Below are 25,107 nucleotides of genomic sequence, written 5' to 3' on the forward strand. Positions count from 1 at the left end.
CTATTCATCCTTATAGTAGCGAATGATGTAGATACTTTACAGATAAAGAAACTGAAGCTTAGAGAGGTAATTGCCAAAAGTCCCACAGCAAATAGAAACAACAAAACCAGAAGCAGCATCTAATATATTTTCTTTTTTTTTTTGGGGCTGTGTTGGGTGAAGACCAACACAGGGCTTTCTCTAGTTGTGGCAAGTGGGGGCCACTCTTCATTGCGGTGCGCGGGCCTCTCACTATCACGGCCTCTCTTGTTGCGGAGCACAAGCTCCAGACGCGCAGGCTCAGTAGTTGTGGTTCACGGGCCTAGTTGCTCCGCGGCATGTGGGATCCTCCCAGACCAGGGCTCGAATCTGTGTCCCCTGCATTGGCAGGCAGATTCTCAACCACTGCGCCACCAGGGAAGGCCCAGCATCTAATATTTATCAAATGCATATTATGTGCCAGGCACTGTACTAAACATTTTATATGTATTATATGTATTAATTCTCACAACAACCCTAAGAGATGAGTATATTTTTACAAATGAGGAAACAGAAGCTCAGACTGGTTAAGTAACTTTCCCAAGGTCATACTGCAAAAACTTTGTTCACTCCACAGCTTATGTGTTAACTCTGCATGGTGCTGCTACTTTTTTGATACTAATGATCACAGTAATGGTAGAAAATAAATAAAAATTTATAATTTAAGTTCCTCTTGGCTACATAAGTAAAAAGCAAGGAGATATCACAGAAACTGCCAAAACATATTCCAGGTTAAATAACATAGAATTACTGTATGGTTCACAAAATTCATACTTCATTTTTTGCTAACAATGATGATGCACTTATTTATGTATTTACTTTTTACTGTAGGATTTTGAAATTACTGATAGGTTTTGATTTACTCATACTGATATTTGCTTCACACACAGTATTTGAAGTCCTAAAAATGTAGTTTATGACATGAAGGATTCTACTATCATAAGAGCTGGTTAAGACAGTCACTTTGGGACTTCCCTGGTGGCACAGTGGTTAAGAATCCCTGTGCCAGTTCAGGGGACATGGGTTTGATCCCTGGTCCAGGAAGATCCCACATACTGCGGAGCAACTAAGCTCGTGTGCCACAACTACTGAGCCCGTGCCTGTGGAGCCCGTGCTCCGCAACAAGAGAAGCCACTACAATGAGAAGCTCACGCACTGCAACAACGCAACTAGAGAAAGCCTGCATACAGCAACGAAGACCCAACACAACCAAAGACATAAATAAATAATTAAAAAAAAAAAGACAGTCACTTAATGGAAAAGGCAGAGAAGGTAGTAGGAGGCAACAAAGCAACACTTTTAAGAAGCATCTGTAGAGTGCCAGGCTCAAGTCTAGATGCTTCTTTGTTATCTTTTAAGCCTCACAATCTTAAAATGGGCAACATTTTCCATTTAATAGATGAAAGAACTAAGTGTGTATTTGCCCAAGGACAAAGAAAATATTCTCTTCACTGACACTGTGCATTAGGACATACAGAGAAAGGACTAATATACAGACATCAAGTACAATAGTGCCTGTCCTACATGAGGGACCCATTAAATGTTTGTTACTCCAAGAACATGGGTCACAAGAAGATTGCAAGTGGGAAGGTAAATGTAAATGAGAGGTAATTCATACTCAGATTATTCAAAGGTTAAGGCGTACCCATCCTTTTGACTTTCTATCCCTTTTTATGTAACAGATGGTAGACTCCACAAAAGGTTAACAGCGGAAAGTTAGAATTCTCTTTAACAAACGACCCTTGGTTCATTGATTTCGCCGGCATAAACAAAAAAAAAGCAACTTTAATAAAAGACGATCTTACATGCTCCACTTCCAAACCATTCACTGACAATTCGACCTACCTGCTAACTAGCTAGCTTTTTTCTCTACCATTTCACTGAAAGTGCTCTCAAAATCAGTATTCTAAATGCCAAACCCAATTGAACACTTAAATCATGTTTAATACATTACTTTTATGAATACATTCTTTTCGTAAAATTAAACAAATTAAGATAAGGCTGAAGTCTAGAGTCCCTTTTGTTCATCTGCCCTAATCCTGGTCCCTTCCTGCTTTCCCCCGGGGTAACTACCTTTCAAGCATCATTTTAGCTGATTACTATTCCCTTCTCCTTGCAACTACCCAGCTTCCTTGGTTGTAGTGACATCATTCTACTGAATTTTGCCTTCCTTTATTTCCTTTGAAGACCCCTCTTCCACTGCCTGCCCCCACTCCCTACCCTGTGCTCCTTTCTTGCTTCTAGCTCCTTACTTTACACTTCTCCTAGGTGTAAAGTCCTAAGATTTTACTACTTACCTACCAGAATCTTGTGCTACAGATTGATACAGTCAACTCAGGATTAAACATCTCTCTCAGGCACTTCAAACAGAATATACTCCTCTTCCTTCAACGTTCTTCATTTCCACGAATTTCACTCTGAACCCCCCAGCTAACCAAGTCAGAAACCTAGGAGGAGTTCCTAAGATCTACCCTTTTCCCTCAACCTCCAGAACTAACCACCTGTTAATCACCAAACCCTGTGAGTGCTGTCTCCCAAATATTATAATTTTCCCCTCTGCCCTGGTTTAGACTGTCATCATCTGTCAGCTACACCGCTACAAAAACAACTACAACAAAACAATAGCACCTAACTATCTTCTTATATAATATACATATTTAATCAGGTCTATGTTCTGTTTAAAGCCTTCAATGATTCCCTACCACTTAAGAGATTTTCCCAGTTTCTGGGTTTTTACTTTACATGCATATCATTTTTACTTTTAATTTTGAGGAAATTGATTTGTTGAAAGGCACATTGTAATATCCATAAAAATCACAAGCTATAAGTGTTAGTTTTTCTGATGACATATAACTATTAAAATGAAATAAATTTCATAAGTGTAAGAAATACCAAAAAATCATGTGTGCCACCTGTGGTACACATAACACACCATGGAAAATAATGACAGAAGAAAAAGCTGAAACTCTTATGCAGAGCATGTAAGGTCTTTCATACTGTGTAATTTCATATCCTCCCCCATGCCATCCTATGTGCAAATCATACTCAGTCACCTCCTGATTTCCAGACAATGCCATGTTTTTGACTGTCCCAAACTGTCCCCTCTGCCTGGAATGTCTGCCCTTGTATCTCCCAAGTATATTCTTTATCTTCACCCCAATTCAAGGTTATCTCCCGTCTCCTTGAGACAGATTTACTTTGAGGGAGTAGGGAAAAAAAAAATTTACATGTACCTTTCTTTACACCAGGACTGCATCTTATACATGCCCTCATTATATGATTCATCCCACTGTCTAGCCATCACACATTACACTGTAATATTTTTTATGCTTTGCTTTTTTAGATCATAAGCTCCTTGAGGGCAAGATACATGCCACTTTGTCTTCAGATTTCAGTAATGCAGTTCCTGGCAAATGATAAGCAGGAAGTTTATTGAATTAGTAGGCACAAAGAAGAATGTCAGTGAGCTAGTAAAGTTCTCTGATATTTTAACAGAGTAAGTTAGAGGCCCATCTATTCACCAATATGTATGTTTAACGGTAAGAGGTACTCAGTAATGTAAATGTAGGTTCAAAAAGAATCTATAACCAGAAATTAAATCTTTCAAAGGTTTAACTTTTTGGAATGCTTTAGCAAATTAACAAATATTCCAATAGGCGGGTGCTTTCTGTTTATCCACCACCATTATATTTTCTGTGGATGATTCTGTCATTTTATCTAATTCTTTATTGGTCAATATATATTTTTAATTTATTTTATATATTTATCTTTGGCTGCGCTGGGTCTTCAGTGCTGTGCACAGGCTTTCTCTAGTTGTGGCGAGTGGGGGCTACTCTTTGTTGTGGTGCACGGGCTTCTCATTGCGGTAGCTTCTCTTGTTGCGGAGCACAGGCTCTAGGCCATGTGGGCTTCAGTAGCTGTGGCTCACAGGCTCTAGAGCACAGGCTCAGTAGTTGTGGTGCATGGGCTTAGCTGCTCCGTGGCATGTGGGATCTTCTGGGACCAGGGCTCGAACCCGTGTCCCCTGCATTGGCAGGCGGATTCTTAACCACTGCGCCACCAGGGAAGTCCCTGGTCAGCATTTGACAGCTCTCAAAAGAACTTCTAAGGAAGTTACCACTACTTGACTGGTCAGTTCCTTAGTCAATAGCTGAAAAGTGCTTAATCATTAATCCTTTCCATGTGTTCAGCTAATTGACACTACCCATGACTTGAATGCATCCACTGCCTATTGACATAAACTCAATTAGTGAAATAATGAGCAGAGTTAGAGCCACTTAAATCAGTATCTCTTTTTTCCCCCTTAAGTTTTGTTAGAGCATGCACAGTTGAATTCAGCAAATAAAAATGCATGTGTGCATGCGAAATAAGAAATTGTATTATCCACGGTATATTTCTAAGGCACACCTAAAAAACAGGATTTTGTTTGCCTTTTTCCTATTTGGTTAAACTCATATTTTCTCTTTTTTCTCCCCATAAACTGAATTAACTATTATTCAAAGTTAGTTTCTTCTGAAAGTCATCTATAGACTACTGCCAGGTAGAAGTCTGGTACCAAAGTGATAGTTCTTCACAATGATAAGTTCTTCTAGCTTTGAAAAATGTATTATCTAGTCTCAGAGATTTGGCAGTTCCTACTACATTTAATTTTACATTTTAGCCTCCTACCTTTGATGATGATTTATATGAAGACATTATAAGCCATTATTAGCGATCCAAACCTAAGCTAACATTTAATCATCTCTGGTGCTGCCAGTGCTAGTAATTCAATTGCAATGCAAGAACAGATACATTTTATGCAAGGCTAAGTTTGTACATGTGGAAACAATGATACAAATTCATAATTCTCTGCTTGAGGAGTAAGTTTTGGACATAGATCATTGGCTACATGTGAATCTCAATAACTTTAACATGGAAAAAAAAGTTTTATAAAGGTCCTAAGAAGGATTGAATTTTCTTGATATGATCTGAAAACTTCAGACATGCAAATGAACATTGTTTAAGGCCTGAAAATAATGGAGCCACGTGTAGAAGAAATTAGGCTTTGAGCAGATAAGAATTATTATTAAAAAATTGTAACACAGGTACATTCAATACTCCCTTTTTCAGACTATGGGTGTTCACTGCTCTAGGATGTATCTTTACTGTGACACTGAGCAGGCTACTGTAAGCATTCTGCTTGTTCCTTTAAAGAAAGTCACACTAATATCCAGATCCTCAAAGCTACAAGGAAGGGAGGGTTTCCATGTGAGAAACAGCAGCTGGACCTCAAAGCCCTAACTCTTTCCCTCCGTTGTCAATTGAGAAGGATTTGGGAATATATTTAATAAGTGAGCTAGTGGGCATCCTTAAACAGATAAAATCTCCTAGTTAATTAATTGTAATAAAGCATGAAAATTCATGGCCACTGAAATTTTAAATTATTAACTATGCCTTGCCTCGAAATATGAACTATATTTCTTTCAGCTAAGCTGGCTATAAAGGCAAACTTCATCTACCGTAGCACATTTTCCCATAGTAAAATTGCCTATCAAATGGCCTAAAGTTTGGAAGGCATGTTGGCAAGTTCCATTTCTCCTTCCATAAACACTGAGACAGCAACTGGAGGAGGAAAGAGTCACTTATTTAAAAATGGTACATTAGATTCACTGGTTTGCTAAGTTGACACGAAATGCTATCAAGAGCCCAACAAGTTGTAGACGCTTTTTAAAAAGCTCATAACAAATTTTTCTTGTCCTTGTGACGGATTTTGGTTTAACAAGTTTGTCTTGAACTAACAGTGAAAAAAAGATAAAAGAGTTCAAAGATCTAGAGACAAGCATGAAACACTAACTCTCCTTCAGAAGAATTATAAGGCTGATGGGTAAATGTCTGTAAACTATGTAACCTTGGGAAGAAACTATATTATTAGAAATTTTGGTTTTACAGTTATTTTCAATTCAAGACCATAGCATATACTAAGTCTGACCAATCCAACACTGGTGTGTATTTCTTTTTTTAAATTAATAGACCAAACCATGCATTATGATAAATTTTAAAGTTCAACTGAGATAAAACTGAACAAATGGTCTCATATCCAGGATTACTTGTCCTCCATGGGCTCACTCAAGGGAGACCCAATTCCTCTATGAGGTTTCCCCAACTCCTTCAGGTCATCCAGATTTTACCATATCTGATGTTTCTTATGCTTATTATATCACTTTTTAAAAAAAAATTTATTGTTTTATTAAAAGAACTGTCTTATGGTTTCTCTTATATAAATCTTATGCTTCCAACAGACTATAGGCTACCAGAGAGTGAAACCAGCAGTACTTTTCTTGTATTCAATATGGAGTCCATTAATTCATTTAACAATAGTTATCTCGCACCTACTGCATGCCTGGCACTGTGCTAGGAAACGGGGATGTGAGAAAAACAGATGCTATAAGTCCTAATGGAAATTAGAGTTTAAAGAGCAATAGGCATTAATCAAATTGGGAATTCCCTGGCGGTCTAGTGGTTAGAGTTCTGCACTTCCACTGCAGGGGGCACAGGTTTGATCCTTGGTCAGGGAATTAAGATCCTGCTTGCTGCGCGGCAGAGCCAGGAAAAAAAAAAAAAAAAGAATAAATAAAAAATTAATTAAAAAATAAAGTTATAGAAAAAAGATGTAAGATAGCAACTACAATAAGTTTTGCAAAGGAGACATATACAGTGTTATGAACGTATATGAATGAAGGGGTCAGAAAGGCACTGCTAGGGAACCTCAAGATCTGTAGGATAAGCAGATTTAACTTGGGGTGGCACTCCAGGCAGAGGGATCAGAATGTGCAAAGATTCTAAGGCAAGAGGAGGTACGGTAAGTTTTAAGAACTGGAGGGAAACCACTGTAGCTGAAGTAGAGGGAATGAGTGAAGGTGCAACAGCTGCAACATAACCCATTCTTACCTTTGTTAATAGTTCTCTGTTTATTTTGAAATTTACAGTCCCTGGACCAGTGCTGATTTCACTCACCACTGTGTCACATTTTAGCTGAAAAGATAACAAATCAAGTAAAACAGGCATGTTATGAAATAGGCTTAATGAGCTTTGTAGCTCTGATCCTATCAGATTGACTCCCAAGGGCAGCAGGTGGGTCCTCTCTCACAGTCATTGTGTCTGGACCTCGGCTTTAGCCCATCTCCCCAGTTCTGTCATTCTATTTGCATTTGCACGTTTTCTTCTTTTCCGGGCTAGAATGCTACTCTGTATTCGAAGTCTCTCTCTTCCACCTTCCCATTCTCTCACTTCAAATTCTCTTTCTAACGTGGAAAAAAGGGAGCATCACTTTACCCCCACCCTAGGTACCTTGACATGCAATGAATTCTTTTTATTTCATCCGCCTTGCATGAGAGTGACAGAACATGACATTCTGTCAGGGCATCCGCTAGAACAACTCACACACACACATAAAATGTAAATAATTTAAATGCTCGGTCTTCAATGGATGCGCTTTACATTTTTAACCAACTAGATGTTCAAAGCACCCGAGACACCCATGAAGCATGAAGAAATTCCTGCTGTCACTGAGGAGCCACTAGCCTTTATTTTTGAGAACTCACAGGAGAAGGAGGAAATAAATCTTGTAATTAGGATAATTTTATTCCTGGTATACTTCCTGATAAAAATCTGGGGTAATTTTTGTGGTCAAATAAACATTTACTTAGCTACCAAAGCTCCTTTATCATATTCATTCTTTAAACATTTTTTTCTATGAAAGTGACTTTCATTGTTTGGACTCTTCAGTGTGCCCATGCCCTCTTCTGTGTCACACGTAATAACCTTATTTAAAAAAAAAAACTTCCCCCAAACCTGCTTTTCTGAAGGTATTACGCTAACAATTTAGATGTGGTCATTCACCACAATCCTTTCAATTCCTCTTTTAGATACGGAACGCATCAGAGAAATTAGAAATGAAAGAGGTTTGTTAAATCATCTAACCACTTCTTCTCTGCAATCATGATTCTATTTACATCTAATCATTTCTTCTCATATTTTAACGTTCATCTTCCCAGAAACTTATTTTTAAAACTGCAACCCACTGCTCTAATTTATCAAGCTTGTTCTCCTAAATTCAGAAGTCCATCCAGCTTCAATCTGCAAATTTAATTAACACTTCAGTCTTCCTGTAAGTAGTTAATCAATAACTTGAATAATGTCAGCTCAAGAGGAATGTTTTATACCTGATTTCAAAAACCATCCTAACCTTATAGTATGCAGCTAAAATAAATTTAAATTATACTTTTCAAGGTGCCTTGGGAAAAAACGCTATTAAATTCATTATTATGGCTGAGATAGCCTGCAGAGATAGCTTGCAGAGTAGTTTTTTCTTTGAAATACTACATTTATTATAATGTCAAAAAGAGATAATAGTGCTAAAGTACCTTCTCGGCCAGTCTCACGGTTTGAAGTTGAATATCTGGTCTTGAATGGTCATTGTTGTTTTCCAATAGAGAATCCACAGAAAGCTGAAAGTCAGCTACTTCTCTAAAGACAGACATTGAAACAGGAGAAGGCTGTTACCTTAAAAACATTACTAGTGTAACAAACAAACAAATGAAAAAGACTAACTACTCTGTGTTCTCTACATTGACACAATTTTATCAGAAGGAATTACACTTTCAAAATATAAAACAATCAGAAATATCATCACCTTGTATTGATTTAGAACTTTATCTTGCATCACCTTACAAAACTCTTCCGCTTCCCTTACCTAGTTGTAGCTTTATGATATCTCTGTGGGAGAGGGAGAGCAACCACCTTATTTGATAGATGTGAAAAATTATGTCCGGCAAGTTCAACGTCTCCCCTAAAAATCCTCCTGCAACTAATAAGCAGACTCAGTAAAAAGCTCAAGTCTCTTGACTGCTTCTATCAGTACAAATCTTCTTCCACTATTCCACAAGCTTCCTTCATTCAAGTCCCTTCACTGACCTTCAAATGACCAAAGCACAATTTTTAAAAAATGTTGTAATCTGAGTTTCAACGTGAGAGGAAGAATATTCTTCTTAACACTGAGTAGTTCCTTAAGGAGGCAGACAGTGCTGTTCTTTTCATTGGGCTGGTGATGAAACAATGCAAAAACAAAGAAACCAAGAAACACAAAGCAACCAATTAGTGAAAACAATCGTTTGCTTCAGAAGAGCAGTTATCCCTAGGAAAGGATGGTAGGGAGTGGAATCAAAGAAGTATATACAGGTGGCTTCAATGGTATCTATGATGTTTGATTTCTGAAAACAAAAGTAAGGGGCAGAGATGTGGGAGAGTCAAAACCCACAAATAGGAGGATAATTACAATAACAGAGGTTTTCTCCAAGGAGCAAAGCCCCATACTGGGCTCCCCAGCCTGGGGGTCTACACTGGGAAGATGAGCCTGCAGCATTTTGGTTTTGAAAGCCGGTGGGGCTTACTTTCAGGAGAGCCAGAGGACTGTGGGAAATATAAACTCCACTCTTAAAGGGTGCACACAAAATTTCACAAGCTCTAAGACCAGGGCAAAAGCATAACTCGAAAGGAGCATGCGTCAGACCCACCTGCAGATCTTGGAGAGCCTCCCAAAGAGCAGGAGGCAAATGGAGCTCACCCTGGGGACAGAGATGCTGACAGCAGCCAATTTAGGGAGCTCACCCCGTCAGGACACTGGTGCTGGTACGTGCCATTTTGAAACCCTCCCTCTAGCTTATTAGTGCTGGGACCCAGCTTCATGCACCAGCCAGTCCTCACCACCTCTGGGATACCCCAGGCCAGGGACTTGGCCCCACCTACCAGTGGGCTGACACTAGCCCAGGGACCCCCAAGCTGCCAGAGGTGGTCATAGGACCCTCTTTACCCAGTGGGGTGGACACCAGCCCTGTGACTCCCTAGGCCCTGCAGCAAGAGACACAGCTTTGCCCACTAGTGGGCCAGCATTAGACTCTGGACCCACTGGGACACATCCCCACCCAACAGAACGCTGACATCACCTCCAGGATAGCTTGGGCACCTCAGCCAGCCATGTCAGGATATGACCACACTCACCAGTGGGCCATCACCAGCCCTGTCAAGAATCGACCCTGCCCACCAGGAGGCCACCACCAGCCCCGGGACCACCCAACACCAATGGCCCTATCCGTCAGCAAGCTAACACTAGCTCTGGGACTCTGAGCCCCTGCAGCCAGCCACCCCAGGACTTAGCTCCCCACCAGAGGGCCAGCATTAGCCCCACGACCCCCTGCAGCTCTGTAGCCAGTCGCCTTCTGACCCAGCCCTGCTCCACCTGCTGGCCTGCACCAGGCCCTGGACTCCCCTGGCAACACAGCCAGCCACACCAGGACCCAGCCCTCCTGACCAGCCTGTCAGCACCAATAATTGGACGCATCAGGCCAAGCAGCCAGCTGGGCAGGGACACAGCCCCACCAGCTGCCCTGGGACTTGGCCCTCCTACCAGTGAGCAGGCACTAGCCCTGGAACCTACTGGGCCTTGGCCCAGCCCTAGTGGGCTGACACCAACACTGGGACCACTAGGGCCTTGCAGCTACAGATGCCAGGACCTGGCTCTGCCCACCAATGGGTCAGCACTAGCCCTAGGACCCACTGGGGCTCTATAGCCAGTTGCCTGGTGACCAGGCCCCAGCCATCTATTGGCTGGCACCAGGACCTGGACTCCCCTGGCCATGAGCTCCACTGCACCAGGATCTGGCCCCACCTACCAGTGACTGGCAGCCTTCACACAAGGCAGGGCCTGGCAATCCACTGTCCTACCCACAAAAGAGCCAGGCCTACTTGCATGCCCACAGTAGTCAGCCTGCCACAATAGAGAGACCCAAAAAGCCCACATAGGGGACACCTCTAAAGCATGACTCTAGTGACCAGAGGGGAGCGTGCTGCTAAGACCCATATGAAGTTTTCTACATAGGATCACTTGTCTAGAATAGGAAATGTAACCAACCTACCAAATACATAGAAATAAAACCAGAATTAGACAAAATGAGGTCTCAGAAATACATTCCAAATGAAGGAACAAGATAAAACCCCAGAAGAAGAACTGGGTGAAGTGGAGATAAGCAATCTACCCAATAAAGAGTTTAAGGTAATGATCACAAAGATGCTTGGGAAAATGGATGAACAGAGGGAGAAGTTTTAAACAAATAGAAGATATAAAGTAGAATCAAACAGAGCTAAAGCATACAACAACTGAAATAAAAATACACTACAAGAAATTAATAGTAGACTAGATGATACAGAGGATGGATCAGTGAATTGGAAGAGCAGTGGAAATTACTACTCTGTGGGCTGAAAAGAAGGGAGTGGATGATATATTTACAGCAACAAAAGGGAAAAAAAAACCCCTACAACCAAGAATACTGTATCTAACAAGGCTTTCATTCAGATTTGAAGGAGAGATCAAAAGTTTTACAGACAAGCAAAAGCTAAGAGTTCAGCACCATGAAACCAGCTTTAAAAGAAATGTTAATGGGATGGAAGAATATTGTTAAAATGACCATACTACCCAAGGCAATCTACAGATTCAATGCAATTCTTATCAAAATATCAATGGCATTTTCCATAGAAAAAGAATAATTCCAAAACTTGTATGGAAACACAAAAGACCCAGAATAGCCAAAATAATCTTAAGAACAACAAGCTGAAGTATAACACTCCCTGATTTCAAACTATGCTACAAATCTACAGTAATCAAAACAGTATAGTACTGGCACAAAAACAGACATATAGGGACTCCCCTGGTGGCGCAGTGGTTAAGAATCCGCCTGCCAATGCAGGGGATACAGGTTTGAGCCCTGGTCTGGGAAGATCCACATGCTGCAGAGCAACTAAGCCCGTGCACCACAACTACTGAGCCTGTGCTCTAGAGCCCACAAGCCACAACTACTGAAGCCCATGTGCCTAGAGCCCATGCTCCGCAACAAGAGAAGCCACCGCAATGAGAAGCCCTCGCACCGCAACGAAGAGTAGCCACCGCTCACCGCAACCAGAGAAAGCCCGCATGCAGCAACAAAGACCCAACACAGCCAAAAATAAATAAATAAAAAACAAACAAAAAAACAGACATATAGATCAATGGAACAGAATAGAGAGCCCAGAAATAAACCAACATTTATATGGGCAACTCATCTACAACAAAGGAGGAAGAATATACAATCGAGAAAAGACAGCCTCTTCAATAAATGGTGCTGGGAAACTGGACATTTACATGCAAGAGAATTAAAATGGACTACTCTCTCACACCATGCACAAAAAAGAAATTCAAAATGGATTAAAGATTTAAATGTAAGACCTGAAACAATAAAACTTGTAGAGGAAAACATAGGCATTACATTCATTTTTTTTTTTTTTTTTTTTTGCAGTACGCGGGCCTCTCACTGTTGGGGCCTCTCCCGCTGTGGAGCACAGCCTCCGGACACGCAGGCTCAGCGGCCATGGCTCACGGGCCCAGCCGCTGTGCGGCATGTGGGATCCTCCCGGACCGGGGCACAAACCTGTGTCCCCTGCATCAGCAGGCGGACTCTCAACCACTGCGCCACCAGGGAAGCCCAGGCAGTACATTCTTTGACACTGGTCTTAATATTTTTTTTTGCATATGTCTCCTCAGGCAAGGGAAGCAAAGCAAAAATAAACCAATGGGACCTAATCAATCTAAAAAGCTATTGCACAGCAAAGGAAACTATCACCAAAATGCAAATCACCTACTGAATGGGAGAAGATATTTGCAAACAGTATATCCAACAAGGGGTCAATATCCAAAATATACAAAGAACTCATACAATTCAATATCAAATAAACAAAAAACCCAATTAAAAAATGGGCAGGGTTCCAGGGTTGACATTTTTCCAAAGAAGACATACAGATGGCCAACAGGCACATGAAAAGTTGCTCAACATCACTAACCCTCAGGCAAATGCAGATCAAAATCACAATGAGGTATCATTCCTACCTGTCAGAATTGCTATTATCAAAAAGACAACAAATAATAAGTGTTGGGAAGGATGTGGAGAAAACGGAACCCTCATGCACTGTTGTTGGGAATGTAAATTGGTGCTGCGACTATGTAAAATAGTATGGAGATTCCTCAAAAAATTAAAACTAAGCTACCATACAGCCTATGAATTCCAAGTCTGGGTATTTATCCAAAGAAAATGAAAACACTAATTTGAAAAGATACGTATACCCCTATGTTCACTGCAGCATTATTTACTATAGCCAAGTTATGGAAGGAACCTCAGTGCCCATCAATACATGAGCAAATAAAGAAGATGTGGTATGTGTGTGTGTGCGCGCACACACACACACACACACACACACCACACACTGGAATATTATTCAGCCATAAAAAGAATGCAGTCTTGCCATTTGCAGCAACATGGATGGACCTAGATGGTACTCTACTAAATGAAATAAGTCAGGAAGAGAAAGACAAATACTATAAGATTTCACTTAATTGCAGACTCTAAAAAACAAAACAGATGAACAAACATAACCAAACAGAATCATACATACAGAGAACAAACAGGTGGTTGCCAGAGGGGAAGGGTGTAGGGGGAAGAGAGAATGAGGAAGATTAAAAGGTACAAACTTTCAGTTACAAAATAAATGAGTCACAGGTATGAAATGTACAGTGTGGGGAATACAGTCAATAATTATGCAATGCCCTTGCATGGTGACCAATGACAACTAGGCTTAATGTGATCATTTTGAAATGTACAGAAATCACTATGTTGTAGAATATGAACAGTGTTGTAGGTCAATTATACTTCAGAAACAAACAAGCAAACAAACTAACAGACTCCTAGAAAAAGAGATCCGATTTGTGGCTACCACAGGTGGGGGTTAAGGGGAGGGGGAATTAGATGAAGGTAGTCAAAAGGTACAAACTTCCAGTTATAAGATAAATAAGTACTAGGGATATAATGTACAACATGACAAAGATAATTAACACTTGTATGTTAAGAGAGTAAATCCTGAGAGTTTTTATCACAAGGAAAAAAATTTTTTTCTCTATTTCTTTAATGTTGTCTATAGGAGATGATGGATGTTCACTAAACTTACTGTGGTCATCATTCCATGACAATATGTATGCCAAATCACCATGCTGCACACCTTAAACTCATACAGTGCTGTATGTCAATTATATCTCAATAAAACTGGGGGGGTGGGGGGAAGGATTCTCCTGCGCCTTAATCCATTATCCAGTAGCCTAGCGTGGATTACACTTATCAACCCGAACTTATCTACCGACATTTGAGGTGTAACCGAAGACCCAAATTCAACTATTAATCAGTGTCTGTGTGCTCTTGGGCTTGTTGCTTAATTTCTTTTGTAGCACAGTAAAATGGTGATGATAATGGAACCTACTTAAGTTCTGGTAAAATAATGCTAGTTCTGATGTTAAATAAAAATGTTAATACAGTACCAAGCCATGGGGAATTATTCTGTCTGTAGTTCTTCACTTACTGGATTGGTTGGCAAACCATTCTGTTTCTTTTCTAAGACTATTCTCTAATGATTACGTAACAATTCAATTTTCTAAAGATTAACTTTAATTGTGGAAACTCATATAAGGTTTGAATATATTCTTACCAAAGAACTCTGATAATTTAGTCAAGTATTTGTGCCAATAATGTGGGAAACTGAAGACATTAGCCTAACAAAATGGGAATAACAGAAAGATTAAAAAAATAAAAACCATATAAAGTTAAAATAAGAGCTATAACATCAATATTAATTGAAAATAAAGATTTGAATGTACCAAAGACTAAATAATGATTTGACACATAGCTAAGATGCTTTCTTTTTTTTAAGTTGAAGTACAGTTGATTTACAATGTTGTGTTAATTTCTGCTGTACAGCAAAGTGATTTAGTTACACATACATACATATATACATACATTCTTTCTGATATTCTTTTCCACTATGGTTTATCTCAGGATATTGAATATACTTCCCTGGTGGGATACTTTATAAAAGGTTTAATATGACCATAAACCTACAGAATGGCTCTCAAACATCCAGGAAAACCCAAACAGGTCACACAATTTTCTATAGATGGTTTAAAAAGTTAATAGTACAAAGTATCCAAAATTTTATTTGAGACATAAATAATAAACTAATTCAATTTAAAAATTCTCAATAAAATCAAATATTTTCAAGTAGTTCATTGGTATAAGGACAAATTTTAAAAATCATCCTTTTAGGCCAATAATAATGATTAACACCAATTTATTAAACTAAGAATATTTAAAAAACAAATTCTGTGCTGCGTTATTTGCTAGTATGAAAGGACCCATAGAGAAGTAAATGCTTCAGTGAGGTAAGGGTAATCAACCAGACTTGATCCCAGTTTTCCCTTTTGGGAGATTTTAATTATACACCCACAAAAAACTTCTGCTTTGTCTATTTAGTGAAGTAATTTTTTTAAAATTGAAGTACTGTATAGTTGATTAACAATATTGTGTTAGTTGCAGGTGTGCAGCAAAGTGATTCAGTTACACACACACACACGTGTGTGTGTATATATATATATTCTTTTTCAGATTCTTTTCCACTATAGGTTATTACAAGATATTGAATATAGTTCCCTGTGCTATACAGTAAGTCCTTGTTGTTATCTATTTTATATATGGTAGCGTGTATCTGTTGATCCCAAACTCCTAATTTATCCCTCCCTCCCCTGCTTCCCCTTTGGTAATCATAAGCTTGTTTTCTGTGTCTGTGAGTCTGTCTGTTTTGTAAATAAGTTCATTTGTATCATTTTTTTTAGATTCCACATATAAATGATATCATTTGATATTTGCCTTTCTCTGACTTACTTCACTTACTATGGTAATCTCTAGGTCCATCCATGTTGCTGCAAATGGCAATATTTCATTCTTTTTTATGGCCGAGTAATATTCTATTATGCATGCATGTGCGTGCACACACACACACACCATCTTCTTTATCCATTCCTCTGCTGATGGACACTTCGGTTGCCTCCATGTCTTGGCTATTGCAAACAGTGCTGCTATGAACATTGGGGGGCATGTATCTTTTCGAATTAGAGTTTTTGTCTTTTCCGGATATATGCCCAGGAGTGGAATTGAGTTTTTTGTGTTTGTTTTTTTTTAAATAAATCTCCATACTGTTTTCCATAGTGGCTTTACCAATTTACATTCCTACCAACAGTGTAGGAGGGTTCCCTTTTCTCCATATCCTGGAGAGGCAATTCTTGAATCTGAACTATGTAAAAAGTCAGAACTGAAACAATCTAAATGTCCATCAACAGGGCAGCGTTAAGAGTAAGCCATTGTTAAAAAGTGGTAGTTTCAAAGAAATGATGCCACGGGAAAGGGTTCAAAATCATACATACAGTTGTTTTATAGCTATGACTTTAAGGCTGAAAGACATATTCAAAGAGAAAAGAGATACCAAATTGCTAACATCAGTTGTCTTACTGTATGTAGTAAGAGTATTGGGGATTTTTTCTTCTTATTCTGTATTTTCCTGAATTTCCTTAAAGTTATGTTTTGCTTTCATGACAGAAAAACTAATTTTAAAAAATCCCTTTAAAATGACATAACTTCTAGACTATGAAAAGCAGCTGTCAAAATAGTCCACTGTGAAGAAGGAGAGTGGGTAGGGGTGTAGACAACACAAAACTGGCCACATGCTAATGATCGTGAGTGATGGGCACATAGGGGCTCACTAAACTATTCCCTCTACTTTCATATCATTTATAATTAAAAAAATAAGTTTAAAAAGCAATAGCTACTGGGCTTCCCTGGTGGCACAGTGGTTGAGAGTCCGCCTGCCGATGCAGGGGACATGGGTTCGTGCCCCGGTCCGGGAAGATCCCACATGCCGCGGAGCGGCTAGGCCCGTGAGCCATGGCCGCTGAGCCTGTGAGTCTGGAGCCTGTGCTCCACAACAGGAGAGGCCACAACAGCGAGAGGCTCGCGTACCACAAAGAAAAAAGAAAAAAGAAAAAAAAAAAAAAAGCAATAGCTACTTCCCTATTGCTTCTGAGAAGTTGCTGTGGTTTCAGTCTGAAATCCATAGATCTGAGTAGTACTGGCTGGTAACAAAGTTACTAATTCTGTCTACTACAAGCAGTATTAAACAGGAATTTCACCACAGTTGAAAATACAGCTGGGACTTCCCTGGCAGTCCAGTGGCTAAGACTCTGCACGTCCATTGCAGGGGGTGTGGGTTCAATTCCTGGTCAGGGAACTAAGATTCTGCTGTCGTGGACAGAAAACAAACAAAAAAATTCAGCTGACCCTTAAACAACTGGGGGGAGTTAGGGGCACTGACCATCCGAGCAGTTGAAAATTCCAGTGTAATTTTAGTCAGCCTTCCAAATCCACGGTTCTGTATCCACGGTTCAACCAACCATGGATCATGTAGTACCATAGTTCAGGCTAGGTGAAAAAATCCACGTATAACTGGACCCATGCAGTTTAAACCCATGTTGTTCAAGGGAAAACTGTATAACTGAATTAGGAGACATGAGCAAATGGATTCATATCACATTAAATAAACCAAATTAACAAAAATAAAATTTCTTAATTCTCCTGGCATGTTATAGCGTTTTAGAATCAAGTTAGAAATATAGAACAGTTAGCCTTTTGACTTCCCTGGTGGTGCAGTTGGTTAAGAATCCACCTGCCAATGCAGGGGACATGGGTTTGATCTCTGGCCAGGGAAGATCCCACGTGCCGTGAAGCAACTAAGCCCTGGCACCACAACGACTGAGCCTGGGCTCTAGAGCCCGTGAGCCACAACTACTGAAGCTCACATGCCTAAAGCCCATGCTCTGCAACAAGAGAAGCCACTGCAATGAGAAGTCTGCACACTGCAACGAAGAGTAGCCCCCGCTCACTGCAAGTAGAGAAAGCCTGCATGCAGCAATGAAGACCCAACACAGCCAAAAAAAAAAACCCAAAAAACAAGAACAGTTAGGCTTTGTTTTAATACCCTAAAGAATAACTGGGTTTATGAAGGCAAAGCTAGGGTTTTCCTTTGTTGTAAACAAATTTAATATGCAGAATTTTAGACTGGTAGCCTAGAAAAATTGAGGTCCTCCCCAATATTTATTTTCTATAAACCAAAGTCCTGGTATTTCAGATTGTTAAAGTAGAGCTACCCAAAGGAACTGCAAGCAGGTAAAGAAAATCTTATTCAAAAGAGGGGCCAAGACAACAGGCGCATGGAAAGATGCTCAGCATCACTAATTATTAGGAAAACGAAAATCAAACCAATAATGAGATATCCCCTCACATCAGAATAGGTACTGTCAAAAAGGTGAGAAATAAGTGTTGGCAAGGATGTGGAGAAAAGGGAACCCTCATACACTGTTGGTGGGAATGTAAATTGGTGCAGCCACTATGGAGATTCCGCAAAAAGTTAATAGAACCACCATATGATAAAGCTATCCTACTTCTGGGTATTTATCAAAAGAATATGAAAGCACTAATTTGGAAAGATATAAGCACCCCTATGTTTACTGCAGCATTATTTACAATAGCCAACACATGGAAACAACCTAAGCGTCCATAAATGAATAGATAAAGATGTGGTACATATATACAATGGAATACTACTTAGCCATAAAAAAGAAATAATGTCATTTGCAGCAACATGGACGGACCTAGAGATTATCATACTAAGTGAAAGTAAGTCAGAGAAAGACAGCTATTGTATGATAGTGCTTATATGTGGAATCTAAAAAAAAAAGGGTACAAATGAACTTATCTACAAAACAGAAATGGAGTTACAGATGTAGAGAACAAACTTATGGTTACCAGGGGGTAAGGTGGGGGAGGGATAAGATTGGGATTGACATATACACACTACTATATATAAAATAGGTAACTAATAAGGACCTACTGTATAGCACAGGGAACTCTACTCAATACTCTGTAATGGCCTATATGGGAAAAGAATCTAAAAAAGAGGGGATATATGTTTATGTATAACAGATTTACTTTGCTGTACATCTGAAACTAACACAACACTGTAAATCAACTGTACTCCAATAAAAAATTTTTAAAATGGAGATGTGGTATATATATAAACAATGGAATACTACTCAGCCATAGAAAAAGATGAGATCTTGCCATCTGGGACAATGTGGATGGACCTCGAGGGTATTACACTAAATGAAATAAGTCAGACAAAGAAAGACAAATACCGTATGATTTCACTCATATGTGGAGTATAAGAAATAAAAACAAAGTAAGTAAACAAACCAAACATGCAGCTACAGAGAGAGAGTGGTGGTTACCAGAGGGGAAGGGGTGGTGGGGCGGGGGGGAGGGTGAAATGGGTGAAGGGGATCAACTGTATGATGACACATGGAAACTGAAGTTTTGGCGATGAGCACGCTATACTGTTTAGAGAATGCTGTGCACATGAAATTTATATAATGTTATAAGCCAATGTTACTTCAATTAAGAAAAAAGACAAAAAGATGGGCCAATACGGTTCAGCTTATTAAAGGTCTTTGAAACATAAAATAAAAACTGAGACATTCCCATTATTATGCAAAATGTCCTTTACAGATTTTATGAAATAGGTAACTGGTTTGCAACATTACATCAATTTACATATAATTATATGGCCCATCTTTTGGTGAGTGGTTGCCTCTGTTCTTGGAACTCAGTATAGATGAAGTTGTAGCAGGCCATTTTAAAGATGCTCTCTTTTACAAGGCCATACGTAGCCTTTCTCTTCTCCACTTATCCCTTTGTCCTATTCTGGGAAAAAGAACATTCATTCTACTCAATCTTAAAATCCTGACAAAGTTAAGGGGACAAAATACAAGGACATAATGGTATCATTATATCATAATGGAATAATGATAATTTAAGCTTAGGGCTTAAATGCCTACTATGTAGCTAATTTCTTGTCATTATTAATTAACTGAGAGGGTATTTTATCCAAGTTTTGAAGTTTTCTAGCCAACTCGTAAACAGATATCAATAAGAATGACCAAACAAAAGAGATATCTCTCTGAATCCAAGAAGCAACTATAGGTTGTATGTAGTCCTAACCAGTAATTCTCTATCACTGGGGGGGCCTCGAATGGAAACAAGCAAAAAAACCAAAACCTGCAAAAAAATATCTAGCAGGTAAATATGGCACAATAGTATTCAAGTATTAGATAGGTGTAAAATCTCTAAGATCCCTTTAAAAACTGATTTTCTAACTACAGTCTAACTACAACCTTAGTTCTTTTATTTGCTGTTACAGAATTAAATTCGAACCTCATTCCAAATTTTTCTTAAAGACTGCCATAATTATAGTTATTAGAATAAACATCAAAACATGAGAATACTAATATAATCTGCCATGTCAGTATGTAAAATACAGATTTTAATTTTATTATTTAAATCCATGGGAATAATAGGTTAAATCATATATTAAGGTTAATTTCAAAGACTATTTTGTAAATTGAAGAGTAACTTTTTTCGTATATTGACAAAGCCAGCAACATTCTAGATCATTACAAATATATTATACTTAACTCTTTTCTGGAAATTGGAACTGCAGATATTGACTTGATCAAGTATTCTGGAGGAAGATCCAACACTCTTGAAAGCTAAAAATCAAAAAGAACAAACAGCACAAGATTGTTAATATATTTGTTCCAGATTCAATAGAATGCTACTCAACAACTGAAAAAACATATTGAGACACAACACAAATGAGCTACAAATGCACTATGCAATGTGATAAAAGCCAGACTCAAAAGGCTATATAATGTATGATTCAGTTTATTTGACATTCCGGAAAACCCAAAACTGTAAGGATAAAGATTAGATCAGTGGTTGCCAGGGGTTGAAGATGAGAAAGTTTGACCATAAATTGGCAAATAGAACTGTTTACCAAAAAGGATGAATTTTATATTTATAAATTTTTAAAACTTTTTATTTATTATTTATTTTTTTAAAAAAAGAGAAGGGATGAACTGCTGGGACCAAAGATAATTTTCTTTTTAATTCATTCATAAAATCTTTTTGTGTTAGGCACTGTTTTAGGAGTTGGGGACACAGCAGTGAATAAAAGAAACAAAAATCTCATGCTATTTAAATAAACAAGTAAACAAATACAAAATGGGGGGAAAATCTGACCCCCAGCCTCTATCAAAAGTTTATTCACTTGTTTGTTTATTTATTTATTTATGGCTGCGTTGGGTCTTCGTTGCTGTGCGCAGGCTTTCTCTAGTTGCAGTGACCAGGGGCTACTCCTTGGTGCGCGGGCTTCTCATTGAGGTGACTTCTCTTTGTTGTGGAGCATGGGCTCTAGGCACGCGGGCTTCAGCAGTTGTGGCATGCGGGCTCAGTAGTTGTGGCTCACAGACTCTAGAGCCCAGGCTCAGTAGTTGTGACTCTCAGGCTTAGCTGCTCCTCAGCATGTGGGATCTTCCCGGACCAGGGCTCGAACCTGTGTCCCCTGAATTGGCAAGCGGATTCTTAACCACTGCACCACCAGGGAAGTCCCTACTCGTATTTTTGAAAAGCTCACTGAATGACTGTAATGCACAGTCATAGTTGTGAACTACTGCCTTCATCAGGAACTCAAATTATGCCTAATTTTTCTTTGAAACAATCCTATGACTTTCATACTATTATAGCCTTCATTTCATGAATGATGAAACTGAAGTACAGAGAATTTATGTAACTTGCTTAGGTGGAAAAGCTGGGATGTAAACACAAGCTATCTATAACCAGAACCTACCTTCAACCCCTATGTCATATCGATACCCTTTCAACAAAAAATGCATGAAAACGAAACAGTGAAAATAGCAGTACAGCCATAATGAATTTAAAACTGTCTTCATCTTTCTTGCCCACTTCCTCAATCCTTACTCAGCCTCTGCAATGGACAAGTCATGGCTGGTGAGAGAGAAGGGAAAGGGAGTAATGGGGTAAATAGGAAAAGTAAAGAATGTAAGAAGAAGCAATCTTAATCTTCCTCAGAGGGGTAAGTGTTCAGAAGGGAAGGAATAAAACTAAAGTCACTATCTCCATTATTAGTAATAATATTTATCCTATTATCAAAAGAAATTGTTTGCTGAATTTCATTAACGTAAAAAAAAGGTCAAAACTTGCAGACCAGGAGCTGTCATTTACCTTTAAGATACTCTGTATATTTCTGCTGATCAAGTATATGTTGATTTTTTAAATCTCAGAGTACAGTCTTTATTTTTAAATTCTAGCCTTTAGGAACTGAATTACTGTATCCTTTACAAAAAAAAGGCTTTTTTTCCTTAAGATACTTTCCCAGAAGTGGATAAATACTTCCAAAGCACTTACAGAATAAAGGCTGTAACTGTTCATGTTTATATTACAAAATGTTCCTGCCAAAACAGATACATCAGTAATAAAGATTCTATTATAATTTCTCTTAAAAAAATTCAAATTCCAGTTCCACTTTTACTGTCTATGAGCCCTTGGGAAAGTCATTTTACATCAACAAGCTTAAGTTTTCACATCTGAAAAGTGGGGATAATAAATCTATTAATAATAAACTAGGGCTCTTGTGAGGACTAACAAAATTGTGTCACATAATAAGCATGTAATAAATATTATTTCCTTCTTCCTTTAAAAGGTTTTATTTTGGGAGACTTCCCTGGCGGTCCAGTGGTTAAGACTCTGCATTTCCATTGCAGGGGGCCCGGGTTCAATCCCTGGTCAGGGAAATAAGATCCCGCATTTTGGACATAATGTCTTTCAAACTTACCCATAACCTTCTCCTATAAGACCTTCTGCCTATCTTAGATATAACTAAACTCTGCTGGAAAAAAAAAAAAAAAAAGGAACGTCGTTCACCATCCAGTTATACATGGATATTAAGTCATTAGCCACTGCAGTTTCTGACCGATAATGAACCCTGAGAGGAGTTCAGGGCAAAAAACAAGATGAGGCACACTGTACTGTGGAAAAACAGGCCCCTTAGATAGTTCTATGTATATCTCAGGAAGAATTTTAATAACCAGATTCTTGCATCTTCCCATATCTAGAAAAGCACCAAAATCATTAACAGAGATATCTGTTCCCTGTGACTAGCTGTCATCTTTTACTGAGATGTAAGCCTGACTGCACATATTCCCCAACCAACAATCATGATTAAACCGGCTTCTCCCCCTACCTCTTCGGGGTTTACTCAGAGCTACTGAGTGGCTGTCTCCCAGGATATAGTCATCAGTAAGGTCCCTGAATAAAGCTGAAACTGACAACTCACACCTCTTACATTGTGCTTTTTTTTTTTTTTTTTTTTTTGCTGTACGCGGGCCTCTCACTGTTGTGGCCTCTCCCGTTGCGGAGCACAGGCTCCGGACGCGCAGGCTCAGCGGCCATGGCTCACGGGCCTAGCCGCTCCGCGACATGTGGGATCTTCCCGGACCGGGGCACGAACCCGCATTCCCTTCATCGGCAGGCGGACTCTCAACCACTGCGCCACCAAGGAAGCCCACATTGTACATTTTTTCAACAAAGGCCAATTTTTTAATCTTTATCTCACAAATAAGTTGTGAACTTTGGAATGTAAAAATATTACCTAGGACCAACACAAAAAATTCTCTGATACAAACTAAACACTACTTAAAGTTTATTTCTTCTACCATACCTCATTTGCTCCAAAAGAGCTCTGAGGGGGTTTAAACCACAAAAATAAAATGGAGGTATGAAATTGTGCCAGCAAACTCAAGCTAAAGATAATCAGCCTTCTTGGCAACCAAGGTGCAAAGGGAATCTACACAGCACTTTTTACCTCGTAAGAGATAAAGCAAGTCAGTAGGAACAAAGTTTTCCTAAAAGTAAATTCTAAGACCAAGTTATATACACATGAAGATGTGAAGACCAAAATAGAAAATACCTTCAATAGTAATTTTGCAAAGGCACAGAAACATTCTTATATGATGTAAATTTAAAAAACCAAGAAGAAAGGGACTGGGGAGAAAGGAGGAATGGGGAGTAACTGTTTAATAAGGACAGTTTCAGTTTGGCAAGATGAAAATATTCTGGAGATGGTTGGTGGTGATGGTTGCATAACAATGTGAATGTACTTAACGCCACTGAACTGTACATTTTAAAATGGTTAAGATGGTAAACTTTATATTAGAGAAACGCAAATCAAAAATAAAATGAGGTATCATCTCACACTGGTCAGAATGGCTATCATTAAAAACTCCACAAATAAATCCTGGAGAGGATGTGAAGAAAAGGGAAGCTTCCTACACTGTTGGTGGGAATGTAAGTTGGTACAGCCACTATGAAGAACAGTGTGGGGCTTCCCTGGTGGCGCAGTGGTTGGGAGTCCGCCTGCCGATGCAGGGGACACGGGTTCGTGCCCCGGTCCGGGAAGATCCCACATGCCGTGGAGCGGCTGGGCCCGTGAGCCATGGCCGCTGAGCCTGCGCGTCCGGAGCCTGTGCTCCGCAATGGGAGAGGCCACAACAGTGAGAGGCCCGCGTACCGAAAAAAAAAAAAGAACAGTGTGGAGGTTCCTCAGAAAACTAAAAATAGAACTAACATATGATCCAGCAATCCCCCTCCTGGGCATAGATCCGGAAAAGATGAAAACCCTAATTTGAAAAGATACATGCATCCCAATGTTCACTGCAGCACTAATCACAGTAGCCAAGACATGGAAGCAACCTAAATGTCCATCGACAGATCAACAGACAAAGATGTTACATATATTCAAGGGGATACCATTCAGGCATTAAAAAGAACGAAATAATGCAATTTGCAGCAACATGGATGCAACTAGAGATTATCATACTAAGTGAGTAAGTCAGAAAGAGAAAGACAAATACCATATGATATCACTTATACGTAGAATCTAAAAACATGACAAAAATGAACCTATCTACAAAACAGAAACAAACTCACACACATAGAGAACAGAGTTGTGGTTGCCAAGGGGTAGAGGTTTGGGGAGGGATGGAGTGGGAGGCTGGGGTAGCAGATGTAAGCTATTATATATGGAATGGATAAACAAAGTCCTACTGTACAGCACAGGGAACTATATTCAGTATCCTGTGACAAACCATAATGGAAAATATAGGAAAAGTATATATATGTATAAATG

General features: G+C 39.2%; 1 protein-coding gene across 8 annotated transcripts in view; it reads right to left on the reverse strand.

The window, feature by feature from the left end:
- Window positions 1-25,107, reverse strand: part of RARS2 (arginyl-tRNA synthetase 2, mitochondrial) — a 95,844-nt gene that overhangs the window by 52,943 nt on the left and 17,794 nt on the right. For all 8 annotated transcript variants that reach the window (XR_012324738.1, XR_012324737.1, XR_012324739.1 and 5 more), the window contains exons 2-4: window positions 20,538-20,611; window positions 8,421-8,523; window positions 6,946-7,029 (exon numbers count right to left, since the gene is read on the reverse strand). Coding sequence is in view for 4 of the 8 variants with exons in the window: in XM_073789418.1 (XP_073645519.1) it covers window positions 6,946-7,029; window positions 8,421-8,523; window positions 20,538-20,611 (261 nt within the window). In the remaining 4 variants the exon portion in view is untranslated. The remainder of the gene's footprint in view (window positions 1-6,945; window positions 7,030-8,420; window positions 8,524-20,537; window positions 20,612-25,107) is intronic.

Source organism: Tursiops truncatus, chromosome 12, assembly GCF_011762595.2.
Source record: "Tursiops truncatus isolate mTurTru1 chromosome 12, mTurTru1.mat.Y, whole genome shotgun sequence".
In the NCBI taxonomy this organism is placed as follows: domain Eukaryota; kingdom Metazoa; phylum Chordata; class Mammalia; order Artiodactyla; family Delphinidae; genus Tursiops; species Tursiops truncatus.